At 38.5% G+C, this 19,207-nt stretch overlaps 1 protein-coding gene across 7 annotated transcripts in view; it reads left to right on the top strand.

Annotated features, from left to right (window-relative positions):
* The window catches only part of LOC137099670 (voltage-dependent T-type calcium channel subunit alpha-1I-like), a 130,421-nt gene that overhangs the window by 62,925 nt on the left and 48,289 nt on the right, over window positions 1-19,207 (top strand). For all 7 annotated transcript variants that reach the window (XM_067476807.1, XM_067476803.1, XM_067476805.1 and 4 more), the window contains exons 3-6: window positions 2,951-3,062; window positions 7,011-7,144; window positions 11,421-11,518; window positions 16,295-16,454. In XM_067476807.1, the coding sequence (XP_067332908.1) occupies window positions 2,951-3,062; window positions 7,011-7,144; window positions 11,421-11,518; window positions 16,295-16,454 (504 nt within the window). The remainder of the gene's footprint in view (window positions 1-2,950; window positions 3,063-7,010; window positions 7,145-11,420; window positions 11,519-16,294; window positions 16,455-19,207) is intronic.

The raw sequence follows: 19,207 nt of genomic DNA, 5'->3' as shown, positions 1-19,207 counted from the left end.
ACGAATGAAAAACAAAACAGAAAACGCTCTCTACAAAGGTAGGAGGTGAATAACTTTCCAAACAATCTAGAAAAACAAAGCGCTCTAAAACTTCTGACATGTTTAGATGCTGCAGCAAGCAGGGAGACAGGATTTTCATGGGGACAAAATAAATAAGAAATGCACTCAGGTAATAAATTGGTTTTTGCACCGGAGCCCTCCATTTTCCCATTTTGATGATTAGAATAATTTGTTTTCCTAAAGACGCGTTTTCGTACTAAAGATATGGAAAATAAGGTCAAACTCTGGCTTCTTGGTTCCTTTTTTGTTGCTTGAATGCATCACAAAGGCAGACATAGGGACAAAAAGAAAATCAGCAACACAAAGTGAAGATCCTTAAATGTTTTGTCAAAAAAGGAGACAGTATGCTTCATAAAGTTGGAAATCCCCAAGTAGGAAAAAAAAAAGGATGAAAGAGGAGGGCAAGTGCCTGACGAAATCTGTACTGACGCAGAGGGACAAGCATAAAAATAGGTAGAGACATAGAAAAAAAGAAGAGGGAAAGGATGAAATAAGAATAAAGACAGAAAGGAGACCCTGTTCGCATCCTAAGAAGATTAGATGCTCAGGAGTGACGGAAGAGAGAAAGAAAATGTGATGTTAAAGAGAGAGAAAGATGAGAACTGAACCTTGCAGTCACATGGGAATGCTCTCTGTGTGGAAGCTCAAACATTATGTGTGTAAGTATCCCAATAGTAATACCTCCAAAAGAGCAATCAAATTAAATGTTGAAGCTCAATAACAGAATGTCTCATTTCCTTTCTCCTCAAAGCCTTCTCAGTGTCAGACTCCTTTAGCGTCATCCCAGCGTGATTAGGGAGTGACATGACCAGCCATCAGCTGTGTGTGAGTCAGCTGCATGATGCCTTATCTCCCTTCAGAGGGAAATGTTTGGGGTCAGCATGACCGGGAAACAGAACCCAAACCAGCTGTGATTCACTTCACATGGCAGCGCAGATGCTGCTGATACTGTAAACTTTGATAGGTCAAAGGTGAGGGGCCCATAGGAAAGGAGAGGTAAAGCTTTGCATGTAATGAAGGAGCCTGGAGGAATTGATGTTTTCACCTGCTGGTCTGAGAGGGACTGTATTTTAGACTTAGTTCAAAGCATGCACTGTTATCTGACATGTCTGACATGTCACTTGTCTCCTGTCTTCTGTTTGTCTAGCTAAGTTCCAAACAAGTATGCTTCCACACTTTTTATTTGCCTGTTTTTATTTACCACACCTCATGTGTGCAAACACATTGGATTGATTTTTCATTGCTTGTATGGATATAATGTGTCCCAAATAGTTTGCGTTTCATTTTGCTGGAAGAGCGAAATTATCCACCGTTTGCTCTTTCACACGTGGTAATAAACCAAGGCTGAGAAAAAACAGTGATAGTTGGGAAAAGGGGGACGAGGTGACAGCTGGGAAAATTGAAATGATATTGAGAGAGAGGAGCTACGGAAAAAAACACTGTGACCCAAAGGGGGTTAGACCCTTATATCAAACAAGAGGTGTTGCTTGGAGGAAGACACCATAAAGAAAAAAAATAGAGTCTTAATAAAAATATTTCACTCTGCACACCTTTCTGAAGTCCTCATTTTGCGGTTACCCCAGAGAGAGGTGCTAAAGTGGTAGCAGAGAGGAGCTTCTTGGGCGGGATGATGACACACACCAATTAATGGAGAACATGCCGTGCATCTATCAGAGTGCAAAACGGTCCATGTTTGTCTATTCGTCTGTGTTCTGTGCATGAGGGGTATTGACCAAGTCACACAATGCCTTTGTGTGTGTGTGTTTGTGTGTGTGTGTGTGTGTTGCAAGCTTGAGATTTAAGATGTTTGAGCTGCATAAAATTTGGCTCATGTCAAAATGTATTTTAAAAAGTGCTTCTGGAATCAAATTAAAAATGAGCCTATATTTAAAAAAACAATCACATTTCACATCTAATATATAAGTTATTATTTACAATTAAATATAGTTTTTGATGATTTGCTAATCATGTTAGTTACATTTAACACTCCGTTCAGTTAACACACTCAGCGCTGTTACATTCTAACACCACCCACTGGTGCTATGCGGGAACTAAAACAAACGCACCCCTGAACCTGACCTAAGTGAACGTGGTACGTGAGACGGAGGACTTTAGCGTCATGTTAATGACACTCTGGAACGAAGTTAAATTCTCTGTATAATAAATTATAAGAATATGAAGAAAATAGGAAGAAATTAGTAAATTAGCTGATATGTTATTAGAGCGATTTAGCCGTTCAGTTTAGCTACGTTAGCTCGATGCTAGCAGGTTTAGCCCCATACCAAACCATAGCATGGTGTTACGGTAGGCGGTTCTTATTATTTTTTAACGACCACTAATATATACATTTAAAATGGTGCCTCCCAGATAAAAAAAAACAACAACAAAAAAACAGCGTTTGGAAATTTCCTGAGTGAATGTAAAGATGGGGAAGGACGAAAGGTGCAACCCAGAATGCAGGAGAGAGGACTAACATGGAAAAAGTAATGAAGGGCTGATTCGAGGCTTAGATAAAACAACAAGTGATCCAGAGCCGCCACAGGTGTAAGGTAACAGAGAGACATCTTTAAACCGACTGCAAGTTATTGGTGGTTATGCAACAGAGATTATGCAACACCTAAAGCTAGTTATATTTAGTTGTTTTCTTATGCTGTTTGAGGGTTTGGTTACATCTGTAGACTTTGAATTATGCAAACTGTGTGCAGATTCTGTGCTACTTTGACAATTTTACCACTGCAAAGTCAAACCATTTATATTGCCTTTGATTAGCAAGTCTGGGTTAAGGTAGCGTGTACATATCTTATAGTATTGCATTCTTGATTGAAACGTATACAATGTGTGTACGGTTGTGCATTTCTGCTATGCTCCTTAATCCCAGTCCCGTTAATACGTGGTTCGAGAGGATTAGCATCATGGTCATCCTACTCAACTGCGTGACACTGGGCATGTACCAACCCTGTGAGAACATCGACTGCACCTCAGACCGCTGCCAGATACTGCAGGTGAGAGAGAGACCCCTTGTGTGGGTGTTTGTGTGTGTCTTACAATACCATGTAAGGGATGAAGAAATGATACAAAACCATCAGATGTTGGAAAGAAGCTCAGAGCAGCTCACCACTCATCTAGTCATTGTTCCTTAAGGTGTGATGCAGAAACGCTGCAGTTCAAACATCTCCCTTGTTAAACATTTAGATTTTCTTCTGCTCTTTAAACAGGAAATTGGGCCTTAGTTTGTTGTTGTATATTGCAGAGTCGTGGAGCTGCTTGTGACTTTGTCACTTTGTGGTGAGTACAAGCTGGTACAATTATGGTAAGACAAATCACTCTGTCTTAATTATCTTTTGGTCAAAACTAAGCACTTACCTCTGTTCAATTAAGAGGAGTTTTAATGTGATTTCCCTGTTTTTTTCTTCTTCAAAAATTCTAATATTTCTGTTTTTCTAAGCTGTTTGAGTTCAAGATTCTTGAATCTTGGGCTGATGTGGGTTCTGTGTTACTGTCTAATTTGCCAACTGACTGAGGACTCAGTATGTATTTGTATCAGATTGCAAAACTTTTTTTTATTATTCAGCAGCCCTAATTTCAGTTCTAATGTCCACTGACATTAAAAATCTGTCTACAGTCATTTGTGTGAGGTTTTTGTTGTTTGTTTGTGCCATTGTTGTGTTGACCAGTTTTATTACCATATCTCACTTGCATACAGCACATTACAGTACATTATAAGTTCCAATAAATCCCCACAGACTACACTGTAATTGGTTTATCTTGTTGAATTTTCTTTTTGCTGCACATACATTTTGATTGCTTATGTTTTAAAACTGTGCAACACATCTTGCTTTACTATCTCTCTTCATGCAGTACCTCATCTTTTACAATCTTTATCTTTCTGTGCGTTCCAATTCTCCCATCCTACACACGTGTTTCCTCATCCTTCATCACGTGTGTTTCTCACAAATCTCACATAATGATCTAGATTGCCTCAAGATAAGTCGAGATATCTGTTTGCATGGGTTAATTTGGGATTCTTAATGAGGCAGAGAACTTGACCAGACAACAGGAGTGGTGTGGGGCAGGAGAATGGAGAGCCACAGGGTCAATGGTCAATATAAAAAAATACAGTTCAGTTCTGAGATCACCTGATTGTATGACACTGGCATTAAAAATAACTTTTCAAATAAACCCAGTCAGTTCCTGCACTGAAAAGTAGGAGGTCAAATATAAAGCTCTAGTCAGTTCTTTGCAGATTTGTGGTGCTACAGTGCTGTGAAAATGATATGTAACCCCCTCCTGATTTCTTCTCAAATTTGGTAAGTTATTTGCCTTAAGTAGACTTGGACAGGGCTCATTATACCTTCAGATCAGCACCTGTTCAACCTTTTTAAATGAACTTTATATGTTCACAGCACTGACTTCATCATTTCTTTGCCTGTCCCACAGAGTGTGAAATTTGCCCCTTAGGTCCTTGTGGTTTTATACACTGATAAATCTCACTCAAGTCACTCCTTCCAAAATAAAGTAGAGCACACACTCAGTAGATTGTTTTATCGTGAATGGTACCATTATGGTCCCGATGATCTACTTACCACCCTCCCCTCCTGCTAAATAAGCTGCACAATGACAGCTTATGAAGTAGCTTCCATACCAGCTTCTATTTCAAATCATGAAAGGGCCCATCACAAGACAGCGTCAATCTCTTTACAAATCATGTTGACGATGAAACCTGATAGGCTGACTGAAAAAGGAAGCTGGTGGCAGTGACAAATAACTATGATGAATTCATTCCCCTTTCACTCAGAGCAGAGCGCAACAGAGATCTGACTGTTGCAGCCAATGTAATATTACACGTGAAGCATGCAGGCTGCATTATTTATCAAAACATCATTTAACCAGTATGTGAGCCTGATCTTCTCATCTTTCCCTTTGCATGCTACCAGCTCAGTATAGGGAATACATTTGAAGTGTAGCTTGTGGTACATTTGCGTGAATGAGTGAGCAGGGATGAGACACGTATTTGTGTGTATACACAAAGCCATACTGAGATAAGAGCAAAAAAACAAATTATTTATAGTTGTGTTCACACACCCACATGTGAGTTACACCATCCTACCTCTGTATTTACTACAGAGATTTAGATCCCTATAAATCATAAGTAGAAAAGTCTGTCCTATTTTATTTATTTATTTATATTTTTTACTATTTCAAACTCGGACAGAACATCCCATACTTTCTTCAGTGCTGCATATGAATAATTCAAAATAAAATTCATACACAATTGATCTTATTTACTGTGGTCTATAGGTACAGTGAAAACAAAATTTAGAAATTGTCCAACAGAACTAAATGAGGAAAAAAAAACTGGGTGGATGTTGCTCCTTCTCAAATGGAGCATGTATCATTATTTATTTATTTATTTATTTTCTGTAGTCTGCTGTGGGTTAAGTTTGTAGTTTTTCACGTAACTTCTACTTGAAACCCCAAAAGGTGTGAAACTGCCACCTGATTTGTTGAATACATGACATACCCACTGTGTCTGCAACAGCATTCACCTGGAAAGACCTTGTGATGTTCAAAAACTTTAACAATCTTAGTACAGTATTTATATTTTCAGCGAAATATCTTTCTTCAGCCTGCCAACTGAAGATTGTGTTTGATTTTATTTATTAGTCTAAAAGTTTAATGTTGCATTGAGACTTCCAGCTGGCTTCAACTATTACCTTCTTTGTAGAACTTTAAGAAACAATTTAGATGTGTGAGAATTCTTTCAGAAAAAAGTTCCAACTCTTTATTTCAGACTTGGTCAGCAAATCAGGCCCTTTTCAAGCCTCCCACTGTAGCTTTGACATTAAACAGCAGCAACAGAGTACTTCTGTTTTTGGAAGAGTAGCAGTTTACGTGCGGTTGTTCAATTGATATTAAAATTAAGAGGGATGGATTACAGTTTTGAAACAATCAAAAACTAACTTATCCCCAGTGACCTACTAGTGAGCAGTCATGCAGCCTCAGCTTATTTGTATTTTAATGCCCTGGAATTCTCTGTGGCAAGAGGTAGCAGCTTCAGTTATATGTTGTAGGAATATGTAAAATGCAGGAAACACAGTTATGTAGCCTAGAGCAAAGCACTGGGAAAGAGTTTTTGTTCTGTAAACACAATATGAGCTTTATCTAGTGATCTGAACATGGTAATGCAAGCAATACATAGCGAGGATATGGGCTCATCTTTCTATCTCACTCTCCAGTCTCCTCTCACTGCTACCTTCTTCTATAGTGATTCTTATATTGTAGTATGGGCTGCTTCTCATTAAGCATCATGTGTTTTCTGTGTGCTGTTATATTGGAACAGTTGCATCTTTGCAGACCGCACTGAGACATTTTGGCTTTTAAAAGCTGTACAAATGTTGACAGAAGATTTGGCTCAGTACTTTTATTGTCTCTACTAGAGAGCACACACAAACACAATGAGAGCACATGAGTGTTCAACATCTCATATTAGCTTATAGTATGTGGTATTTCAAAGGGCAGTTAGAAAATAATTAATTTGACAGGTATTGTGTGTTTTAGGAGGATTTTGCTAAAGAGTGTGAATCTGCCACAGTTGATGTTGGATGTTAAAGTGGTCATTGAAAGGGGAAAAAATTAAGGCCATGTATTGTTTTGAGGTGTCTGGATATGTTCCACTTCAGACCAAACAAAAATCTCTTCGAGCTTAAGAGATGGCACACAGTGTCATTTATTTATTTGTCTTTTTTTGTGATGCTACATGCTGTATTTTTTTAAATACAGGTAATTTGTCCACGCCTGAGAGGAGGAGTACTCCTCAATTAGATAGAAATTGAGAAAGAAGAAGGAGCTTCGACCCCATATTGAGCTAATTGGATACTAATTTCCTAAGCATGTGAGAGAGAACGTGCTTTGAATTTTTCTAAACTTAATCTTCCTCTCTTTTCTTGTAGGCTTTTGATGCATTTATATACATCTTCTTTGCATTGGAGATGGTTGTAAAGATGGTGGCACTTGGGATCTTCGGCCGCCGCTGTTACCTGGGAGACACCTGGAACAGGCTGGACTTCTTTATCGTCATGACTGGGTAAGTGGTAATCTTTATCATAATGTCAGCATCGATTCTACTTCTGGTATAATTTTTATGTAATGTCGTTTAGAACAGATTTATATGGGGGAAGTGCTTTAGCAGCATGTCATTTTTAATTCAAGGCCTCTTTAAGACTATTAGATGCACTAATACAGTGCCTATAGTGGGTCTTTAGGAAATCTGGAACTTGATTGCTCTGAATGTTGCACACTGACACTATTACTCTGAACCTGTCCTGACTACTCCTTGCAGTGTATCTGACAATTAGCTTATTGATTTTCTAAGCCATACTAAGGTTGATAAACCTGTCAATTGTTGTTAAATGCAACATGAATTTCGGTCACTCCAAGATGTTTTCACGCTAACTTTCAGAATGTCAGTGTAGCACTTATGTTGCAGTATGACAGGTCACCAATGACAGGTGTCACATGAATGAGTAACCTTCAAATCTGTGTGACCATGTAACTCCTAGTTTGTTTCTAATGCATCAATGTGAACATCTAAAGGTAAAAAGCTGAGGGAACTAAGCTGAGGGAACTATGCCACTATTTCAGTAAAGTTTATCCAGTTAAAGTCTATGTCTTTTCATCCAAATGTTTATCAAATGACACTAAACCTGAAATTGTTAAAACAATAATTTCCAAATGGCACGGAAAATAATTTTTTTACATGCAACTTTGCATTTTTATATATTGTTATGCCAAGTTGAAGTCAAAACAGTACCAAAGCACACCCATGAAGAATATTCTTAGTTGAATAAAGCTGTAGTGATGCCTTATCGGAGACATAACTACTTTCTATAGGGTATGTGATCTGATGCAATGGTGCTTTGTTCTATGTTTAATATATTTAAAAGTAAATATTAGGAAATAAAAGCTCATATATATCCTATATACAAATGTCTTTTTAGTACAGCAAACACAAATTAATTGGCCTTGTCGTTCCAGTACTTTTGATTGTATTGTGTTGCGTAAGTGTAACGTGTTCTTGCAAAGTGTCCATGACACTAGCTGTTACCACAGGAAACAGACACACACACACACACACTCTAGATGCATGCATTTGTACAAAAACAAAAGCAAACACACCTGCTCCAACACCTGTCGTGAATGAAAGGAAATGAGAGGCTCAGACATGGGTGATAAAGCAAGTGTGTGTGTGTGAGTGAGTGAGTGAGTGAGAGAGTGAGAGAGAGAGAGAGAGAGAGAGAGAGAGGGGGAAAAGAGAGAGAAAGAAGATGGATTGGAGGAGTGGCTGGTATAATAGCAAACAAAGAAAGGTAGAGCTACAGACTTACCAGGGAAGGTGGAGGAACATTTATCTTCATTTGAGCGGAATCAGTTTATCCCTAGTGGATGCTCGTAGTGTGTGTGTGTGTGTGTGTGTGTGTGTGTGTGTGTGTGTGTGTGTGTGTGTGTGTGCGTGTGTGTGGCGCCAAGTTACCCACACACATTACAGATTTGTCACTTTGTTCCTTTTGAGTTTGTTTAATCTGTGTACATGTGCATCTCTGTTTGTACATGCATTTATGTGAATGCCTTGATCTTAGTTTTTCTCTTAGCTGCATCCATTAGATTAGTGTCTAGGCTAATTGCAGAGGGCAGTGCCAGCCTTGCCAGGCCAAATCACAGCCGACAGTCTGCTGTAAGCTTCATGTCTGTTACCCCAAGGCAATGGCTTGCTCTCTTACCCTTCTCGTCCCACTGTCTTTCTTTTTTATTGCTTGGATGAACATTTTCCCCCTTCAGACCCCTTATAGAACAGCCTTTCACCCAGACAGTCTGTAGGGGGTTTCATGCTTTTGCTCCATCACCCTGCCACAGATTTTTGTCATATTTTGTATGCTGCAGATTTTATTTTAGCTTTAATCCACTACACTGAGACTTATTTTGTCTAGCCTGGCTGATATCTGCAGTAATATTGGAAAAAAATCACAGTATGTGTATTAGAGTGCATCTGCTGAGGTTTGTTATCTAGGGATGAAGCTTGACCCTTTTTACAGAAAGTCAGTCTTGTCTTCCATATTTTTTTTGATGCATGCCTTTACAAAATGTACCAAGTCAAGGAAATAATAAAAGACTTTGTCCCACTGAGAAAGAAGGACTGATGTTTGCATATACTAAGCATTTTATACCAACATAGCTACACTTGATGTTGTACTGCAAGATCTGATATTTTGGCTGTATAAAGTATGTTGTTTGTGTTGTTGTTTAATATGTTCAGTATCAAGTACTTGCAATTTGACATTTATGTCCATTGTCAACACATCCTCCTTATTGTAAACAGAAAATGTAATTGCATTGCATTTACATTCCCCACAAATCGTATTCATATTTGGAGATTAGTTATATACAGACTTCATTTATAGGAGTCCTGGTTCCATTCAGACACGTCTGTGATCTTGTGTTTTCTGTTTCATTTTATATGCTGCCCTTTCTGTCCTCGAGATTCAATTGGACAACTAATAAAAACGTGTCTGGGCTAATCTGTGGAACTGCTAAGGCTTTTGTAGGTGTCATCTTTCAGGTTTATCACTTTCCCTATATATCTAGCAACATTAAAAACATCAAGTGTTTGTGCCTTTTGAGCTCGCTGAGAGGGGAACGTTTATTTTTTTATTGTTTCACAACTTCCTTTTTGACATTTTATCCTTCCGTTCAGTCTCAGAGAAGCCCACGTGAAATCATTAGAGCTAGCACAGATACTGTTATGTGTGAGGTGGGTAATAATAACACTACACCCAGCCAGAAAAGCCTGGCCCCAGAACACCTGTTATTCTCTTCTCTATTACTGTGACATTTTCATCAAGTTGCTGTGTAGCGTTTCTTAACTTTTGTCTACACCAGGAAGAGACAATTGGCCTACAGTGTGCCTCTACACATGAATTTCTTTTAAAATGTGGGAGAGTAAGGACAGAAGAGCATTTGACATCGAAGCGTGATTGAGCGCACCCACAAATGTGTTTATTTATGGGTATTTAAAGACATAACTTTTTAGAAGAGGTGCTCTTTAAACCTCTTGTGACCCAGAGTTACTGAACACCAGTGCCAGCAGTGCAGAGATGTTGGCTTCTAAGTTTTTGAACTAGTCTCTCAATTCTAAACAACTGATAATTTCAGTTCATTCTGTTTGTTTAGTTAGAGTTTTCATAACTATTGTAACATAATAATGAAAACTATCTTGGCAAAGTGTGATGGAGCCTAGTAGTTTATAGCGGCAAAGCAGAGTATGGAGAGTGAGGTCTGCACAGAGCAAAGCGGATCTCTTGCACTAACTTAAGTTGCATACTGTAGCTCTAACGATTTCACTACTAGATGAATACATTGTTAATGTTTAGAAAAACTGTACAGCAAATCAAACCCCTATTGCTGCAAGTAATCCCACTCAAATGTGAAATGGTGTGCTACCCTCTTGATGACTCTCTGCTCTGGTGAAGTGCAAATGGAAACAGTTTCCCTGCGGGATCAATAAAGTATCACATTATTGTAAATGACATGGTCCATAAGTTTATCTGTGTGAGAGACAGTGAGCTTGGCTTGTTTTGACAAACCCTGTGGATGTGCTTTGGGTTGTATTAGTTTGTGGTGGTGCTGCTGTTGGTATCATGCTGTCCCGATGCTGTTGAAGCCCTGGGCTCATCAATTTTATGCACACACTTGTACGAACACACTTAGCAGCTATTACACAATGTAAACCGCTTGGACATATATGCATACACACAGTGGTATTAATGGGGTTTATTACACATATACCGTAAAACTCACTCACTAACTTGAACTGTCCTTATTTAGATAATCAGAATGCATATGGTACGCTCAAATTTTCACACCCTGCTTTTACACTCTCGTACACACCTGGCAAACTGCAGCCGTTCTCTTGTGAAAGTGGTTTGGGTTCGGGGGCACAAACAGCTTAGCCATGCTCTGGAAATGACTTGCTAACAGATGCCAGGCTCTGACTGAGCCACAACATCCTGCAGGCAGCACTAAGTAAAGAATAAGTCCCTCATTTTTTTTTTTGCCGCTCTCTTTTCACCTATCTCTTCTGTTATTCTTTTCTTTTAATGCTTTGTCACTTTGTCCCCACTCCACTTTCTCCAGAGGTAACACTGCAGGGCAGTACATTTTTCATGGTGTTGAGGTGTGTTTAGCTCTTGAAGAGGAAAGGTTAAACCATGCAAAAAAAAAAAAAACTGTGAAATTGAATCAAGAGCTTAATGCTCTCATCCAGGTGGAGCCATGGTAATCACTTTTTGTCTTTTTTGTTTATGCAGGATGGTAGAGTACTCTCTGGATTTGCAGAATATCAACTTGTCAGCCATTCGGACAGTGCGGGTCCTTCGGCCACTCAAAGCCATCAATAGAGTGCCAAGTGAGAAAATTAAAAAAAAAATTTTGTGTGTGTGTGTATGTTTGTGGCTACAAATCAAATCTGTAATTATGCTTGCATAGTATTATGTAGCAAATTATGTGTGTGTTTGTGCTTGTAGTTTGTCTTTGTGTCTATGCACATTTGTCAAAATAATTATAATACAAATTCATCTGCATGAAAATACATGTATATGTATTCTTTCTCCAGCTTTTTTGTGCATCTTAATGCCACCTGTTCCCCATGGGGATCATTAAACATTCTAAATGCTCTTATGCTAAATCACACAAAATGTTCAGTCAAAGCTTTATTAGATTTACAAACCATCCATTACTGCTGCTTCACTGATCATTCCGTGACCAAAAAGCTATTTCTGTAATACAAAACTCAGTTCTTGACCAAACATTCGAACTCCTATTGATTTCTTTGCTCTGCTATGACAACAGCCAGCTCTTAATCATTTTAAGCACCAGTTAGCCCACCCAAGCTGTGTTTAGACTGGTCTCATCTCAAAGTTCAAGCATTTAAGTGATTATTAATTATTTGCTAATTCTTATTTTAGTTAATGAAGTTACAAATTTGTAATACAAAAATTGGTTTCCTTAAAGCTCGTTCTGACAGCAGGTTTAGAAATGTGGAAATACATATTCACTGCTAGTGTTCCTTTCAATAGGACAATAAATAAAACGGCACAGACTCCAACTGTGACTGTTGTGTGAAAGTAAATCTCACTTAACCAAATACGAATTCCTACTTATTGTTGATTTAATAACAGAATTATTAAGTTATTCATTTACTATTGAAAATGTCTCGTAATTATATAAAAAAAGAAAGAAACGTTATGCTTTTTGCTTAGATGATTTGGCATAATGGTACAATACAGTGGAATGAGACAGAAATGCCCTCATAGATGCATTTGAGAAGAACTGCAGAGCAATTATTAAGGTCCATTTCAAAAAGCCATTATAAAATTGCCCTTCTCTACCGTGTGGAAAAGTTTGGCTTCCAATTTTACTGTACAATACTCAGGACTTTATTAACTAAGCCTTAATTGACTTGTTAGAACTTGTAAGGCAGGTCAAGAGATGTCATCAGGAATTGTCAGCTGAAGACTGTGAAGGTAATTGATGCCTGGAAAGGACGAAGGCTATACGAAAGTACCAAAGCTCTTTAACCTTGAAATTTCCTTTGTCCAAAGTGTCATTAAGAAATTACATTAAGAAAGCAGTTAAGGGGAACTGTAGAACCCAAGAAAAATTCTGGAAGACTAAGAAGTCTCAGATAAAAGTGCATGTCCACTGTGGCTAGAGCCAAAACAAAGCCCTCACAGAGGAGCTGTGGGAAAGATCTAGGACACCGATTGACTGAATAGCACTGTTTACACAAAGAGGGTCTTCCATCAGAAAAACCCTTACCTGTGACCTTAAGCTGTTTGGCCTAAATCTCCAAAGCTGTGTTTGGAGACAAAAAACGAGCCGCATGTGATAAAAGGAATCCTTAGCCAACTGGTATGCATGTGGGTGGATTTATTATTCTTTGGGATGTTTGGCAGCAAGTGGCACAGAAAACAGTGTATAGATAGGGGGAGGAATGGATTCCACTAAATGTCAACAAATGCTGAATCCAAATGTCATACAATCAGTCAAGAATCTGAAATTGGAAGGACAATGGCTTCTACAATATCACAGAAATCCAAAGCAAAATTCAAACTTCAACATGAACACCTCCAAGACACACAAGCTAAAGCTTTTGGGATGACCCTTTTCTGACTTACCGTAAACATTATTGATAATTTGTGGGTACATCTAGCATGTTATGTGTGCAACAGAGCCTAAAATGTCTCAGAGCATGAAGTGAATAACGTTTTTCATATTGTCCACAGAGCTTCAGCAACACTTAAAATTAAGATATGTGCACAAAAATTACAGCAGTTCCTTTATCTTTGGAAAAATTTTACAATTTGTGCCTACCTCATAAGCGCCCAATCATGGCTGATTCTTCGCATTTAGAGTAATTACCTGAAAAAGTGTCCTGTGCAGAACTGATTTCCACTTTTCACACATTCCGAAGGACCTCTCAGGTGGAGACATTAGTGATTAGTAGATATTGTGCGCAGTACTGTGTGTAGAGTATTTCAAGGACGTGTACAGATTGTAAACAAATCTGCTTTTCTGGAAAATGTTATAAATCATAGCCTAAATGTCCACATACATACTGTAATTTTTTTTACCATATGCAGAGTGGATGCAGAAGATGCATGCATATGTGCTTTTATTTAAGATATGTGTGCATGTGCCTACTCATACTTTATTTTGCTTGTATAATGCATTTTTAGTTGTCTGTGTTTGCGTAATGTCTGCATGCTGGCATTGCTAACATTGTTATCACTAAGCTACATGTGATGCTTGTGTGGTAGCCTGATTCCATCCTCTATCTATGACACGAGTATAGGTGAGGAAGAATAAGGATAAAGCTATTTGTTGCTTGTTTTGTTGGACCACTGCTTTGCCCCCAGATACACAGGGAGCATGGGCACATTCTGACCCCTCGCACACCTCAATTTGTAACCCTCCAAAAAATGGCAGATAATAGCCTGTGTGATTTGTGCGCGAGAGCCCGCTGATGTGTTAGACTAGACCTTATGATGAAATTGGTGTGAGATAGAGGGAGTGGGAAAGACAACAAACACTAAAAAAGAGGAGTGAGAAAAGAGGACGGCCCTGGTCTTTAGTGAGTAGCACAGGAATGTAGCTGTAAATGTGTTTTTTACTGTGGTGCATAGGGAGGCATCCATCTTTATCTGCGAACAGCAGGAGCTGGCAAACTGGTACAGTCACCAGGTGGGAGATGGAGTCAGGTGGAGATGGAGAGAATGAGGAAAAATGAGGCAACTCAGAAAAGGCTGAGAAGAAGACTGATCTGTGTGATACCATATTGTTTTTGGCTTACTTTTTCTTTGCTTTTCTTCTTTTAATATTTTTGGCTTTCTATTATTCTTTATTTTGCCTTTCTTATTTTGGCACACCCCCAGGCGCCGTCTCATTCTCATTCTCCCCAACTCTCCCTTTATCCATCTCTACCTCTCTTCACCCAATTAGGTCTTATGGAACAGTGGCCTAATGACAAGGACCCTAGGGAACAAACACATTTAGACTCGCCTCCAGCTGCCACCATAAGACACATACACACCAACAACTCCACTGCTCTCCATTTAATACCAGTTGACGAGACAATTTATGTAGTGGAGCTAGCAGGAGCACGCTCACCTAGAGAAAAAAATCTTTCTTCTGGATGCTTGAAATAAAACTTCCTAAAATTCCACAATTTGTATTTGATAATTTCTCCAAGAAAGATTAGATGCACACAATAATGTCATGGAATTCTGTCCATGACACATCTCTACAATCAACTTGGATCCATAAAATAGAGCAAGAGTTTAGCAAATGATGCAAATTGTAGTTTCATCAGAAATGACTTTCAAACTATTAACCATCAATTCATTCTACATAAGATACACACTGAATGCTGAATTCATAAATGAGCCTCCACATTTCAGCTAATGCTCCTAATGACATTTAGTTACTACTCAAGATTTAGTAAAATTCAAAAGAGTGTGATAAGAGAGAGCTTTTTAAGGTTTATCATATTTTGTTTAACTGCCAGCTTTTGTGTTTTGCATGATTTTGCATTTGCTCAGTGTGAACTACAGGTGTTTTGTATTTCTATAAATATTGTCTGCTTGTGTGTAAATCTTCATAATTACCCTCACACTCTCTTCCTCATCATCTGTCACTCTCTCAGCTTCTCTCCTGTCATTCAGTCTCTTAGTTTAAATGAACTGTTGTGTTTTATGACACATTGTTACGTTGTTGTTCACAAATCTCAGTATGACTCAAAATCACAAATGCAAACATACATCAGATAAGTAGAGATATACACACATTCAGCCACGCTTACAGTAACATCAGAGCACACACACCTCTCAGGTGTCAGGATGGGGTTGCTGTGATCTCATCAGTCGGTATCACCTCTCGCTTTTATTAGTCCAATCAGCTGTCATTATGTTCTGCTAATCACTATCTCAATATGTCATCACTGCAGGGTGGGCCCATCCACGGGGGATGAGGTCATCATTATACGACAGGGGACTCGCTTGTATTTCTGCAATTAGGTTTCATCTAATCATGAATGAGATCTCATGTAGCCTAATTATGCTTCTTTGTTCATGGGGTGGACTGTAGTTAGTAAATGTGATTGTGTGTGGTTGTGTTTGTGATATTCTAATTTCTGAAGCTCCTAATCTATTTTTGTTTAACATAACTAATTTGTCTCCTAGTATTCTCCAATGTGGCTTTCTCTCTGTTTTCTGTGTGTCCATGGTGTCTAATCAGCAAATTGATACAAAATAATTTTTGTAGTTTTAGAATTTAGCTTTAAGTCAGTTTTGTGGCTTAAAACCTTGTTTTATTTCAGTTTTGGTTAAATTGGAAAATATTGAGATTGATGACACAAATCTTTAATACTTGAACAATGCAAATGCCACATGCCAAATGCCAATGCCTAGTGTCAGTGGCAAGACAAGAAAACACCTCCTGGACTGAAAATCAATTACAGACAACATAATCTAGACATAAATCCTACTTTCTTCAAAACAAATTCCAAAGAGCAATTGATTAGTTTATACATGCAATTTCTAGAAGTCATTTGCAAATAGTAAATGCCTTTTTTAATCAATAGTTTAAACCTTTGATAATCTTTTTGACATTTTAAATTACACAGGTATGCGCATCCTGGTGAACTTGCTGCTAGATACTCTCCCCATGCTGGGCAATGTGTTGCTGCTTTGCTTCTTCGTCTTCTTCATATTCGGCATCATTGGCGTGCAGCTGTGGGCGGGGCTACTGAGGAACCGCTGCTACTTGGAGGAGAATTTCACCCTGTGAGTTCATTGTGTTTTGTCAGTGTTTGTTTTTTCGGTTTTGTCTGATCGAAGAGGGTGATGCCAATATTAATCAGGCTGCTTTTTATGATCTTTGTCAAAGTTGATCTTGTGCTATTTCGTGAGTAATAGCTTTCTTTTAGTCACAATCTGTAGAAGTTGACCTTGTGCAGCGTCTTTCCCCGCCTCTGATTAGTCACTGGAAAACCAATGTCCACAGATGGTTTTTGTGCCAAGTCTGAAATGCATTAGACACAAACCAAGCCAAAAGTTAGAAACAGCATTGTTCAAAAGTAATTTTATACCCTTACCTTTCTAACCTCATGTAATCAGCCTTATTTAGAAATCACATGCATAATATCTTTTCTTGTAGTGATCAATGGGTAACTGACTTTTGTTCCATTTGTGATAGTTGTGTTCACCTTTTTCACATTGAGGGTTCCCAGGGGGGGGAATTGCTTTGCCAGTAACAAGACAAAGCAATTTCCCCCCTGGGGTTAATGTGGTTAATTGAATGTTGACTGCTAAATCTACTTGTTTGGCCTCTATTTTCAATGTGCTCTGTGCATTTCTACCTATTTCTATGTCCTTTATACAAAGCAGGAGCGTTATTAGATTCCAGCTGTATGTGTCCATGCTCATGACCCTACATGACGTCACAAACTGTATCTGTGCTATTTACCAGTGCTCAGGAGGTTTTGATTTCTGTTTTATGCTTACACATGCCTGCTGTTGTGTATTTTGTAATATTTATAAAGTCCTGTATACTACTCTCTTTGCAGTGTCTCTAATATGCTGACACAGTGTTTACCAATGGCCAAATGAAAGGCAACACGCGTCTACTTGGTAACACTGACCTGCTTGCTTCATCCTCCCATTAAACTTGACAGCTGACATTTACAGTAAAAACTTCCACAATAATCACTGTATGAGGTTACATTAACCAATAAGTTTTACATTTATCTTCACTGGGCTAAAGGTTGATCTAGTGATAAACAGGACCAACTGAGGACTCCACTTTAAGCAAAAAGATATCTGGAGAACACGTAGAAAATTACAATTTTAGTTCAGCTTTAGGAAATAATTTTCCTCCACCATGCTGACTGATACACACTTAACGCCCACACATTTGCCGATTAATGCAGCAACTGATTTTTAGTGTGTTGCTTATTATTTAGGTATTATTTTAGCATAACATTTAAAGCATTCTGTTAACATATTATGCAAGTTAGTCAGGGTGCTTGAGTGGCTAATTAGAAAGGTCCTACTGAGTTAGCACTTGAGGGCTATTATGCTAAATGAAGGGCTAATGTTAGCTCTCTGAGAGGTTATAATGGAGTGGGCTAAGTGTGGCAGTCAAGTGCAGCATTCACTTTACCATTTTACACCCTCCCTCTTCTGATCTTTACCTTTCTTTTCATTAGTTTTTTATGCCTTATTGTTTTTTTGTTTTTTTTACCAAGTCCCCTATTAGCCTGTCTGGCTCCCTAAATTACATAGCTCAGTTTCCATGCAGGTGTAAAGCCAGAACATTCATGTTGCTCTGTTTTTCCTACTTGGTCTCCCTTTCTATATCAAATATTTTATTGTATTGTGTGTTTGTTTCTGCCGTCCTTTTTTCAAAGTCTTTCCATTGCAACTGCCCCAGAGTCTCACTTAATAACATTGTTGGAAACTGTTTCTTTTCTCTGCTGCTCTGTAGCCTTGATCCTTCCCTCTGTTTCGCTCTGCTTTGGCAGGTGTGTTCTCAGCGTGATGCCAGGTTTTGTTGTGCCATGCTGTGCAATGCCAAGTCACTGGCAGGGGGGCAACAGCCTTCATTCATGCTCGACTACTCTGACAGAAACTGCTTTTCTCACTCTTTTTTTTTCTTTTTTTTCTTTCTCTCTTCTTTTAGGTCTTCATTCCTCCACTTTAGCACCATAAAGGACTAATTTGAATGTGACTGACCTTTCTCGAAAGTCTTACCTTTATGTTTGTCTCTGTTGTCAGTCACTTGTGTGCCCCATCAAATTACATAAAATCTACTGCACAAAAAGTCAGTGAAAGCAGTGTGTTTCAGCTCATACCTGAAATGTTTTTGGCCCAAAAAAATCAGTGCATGGTTTCTAAGCTATTCTCAAGGGTAAGCGTAGCGGGTAGCCTCATATAGCCACTGTTACTTTTAATCCTGGAATTAGTGTGCATGTGTGTGAGGTTTGCGGTTGATGTAAAAGGAGAAATTCTTCTGCCATGTGTTTCAGCACTGTAGATAACATTGGTTATCATTAAGATTATTAAAGGTGAGAGGGAAAGGAGATGATTGAGAATTTGGTCATAGAGACAATCAGGATAACTTCTGCAATTAAAATGAACAATCCTCATACAGACACTGAAACTAACAATGAACTGACTGCTTACATTTCTAGTCACTGACATATTTCTTCAATCCAAACTGAATGTTCAAGAAATATGTACAGTAGTTGAGGAAAAGCAAGAGTGAGACGTTGTAAAATAACCTCTGTGAAAAGTTATACTGATTCTTAACCGTGCCAATTTGAAGGAAGAAACATGGCACCCATTGGTGCAGTGTGTCTGGCTAATGTGTTTATATTAGTTTTGGGGAAAAGAACAAAGGTCTGCACCACAGGCAAAGAATCCCCACTGCAGATTGACAGACACTAAACATGAGTATTGATAAAAATATGGCTAATTTAGACAAAGACTGAGAGATGAAGAAGAATTATATGTTGGCTAATGTGAAAGAAAACTGA

Source organism: Channa argus, chromosome 15 (genome assembly GCF_033026475.1).
Source record: "Channa argus isolate prfri chromosome 15, Channa argus male v1.0, whole genome shotgun sequence".
In the NCBI taxonomy this organism is placed as follows: Eukaryota; Metazoa; Chordata; class Actinopteri; order Anabantiformes; family Channidae; genus Channa; species Channa argus.
Note: the sequence above shows the minus strand (reverse complement) of the source record. Positions and strands in the feature narration are given on the sequence as shown.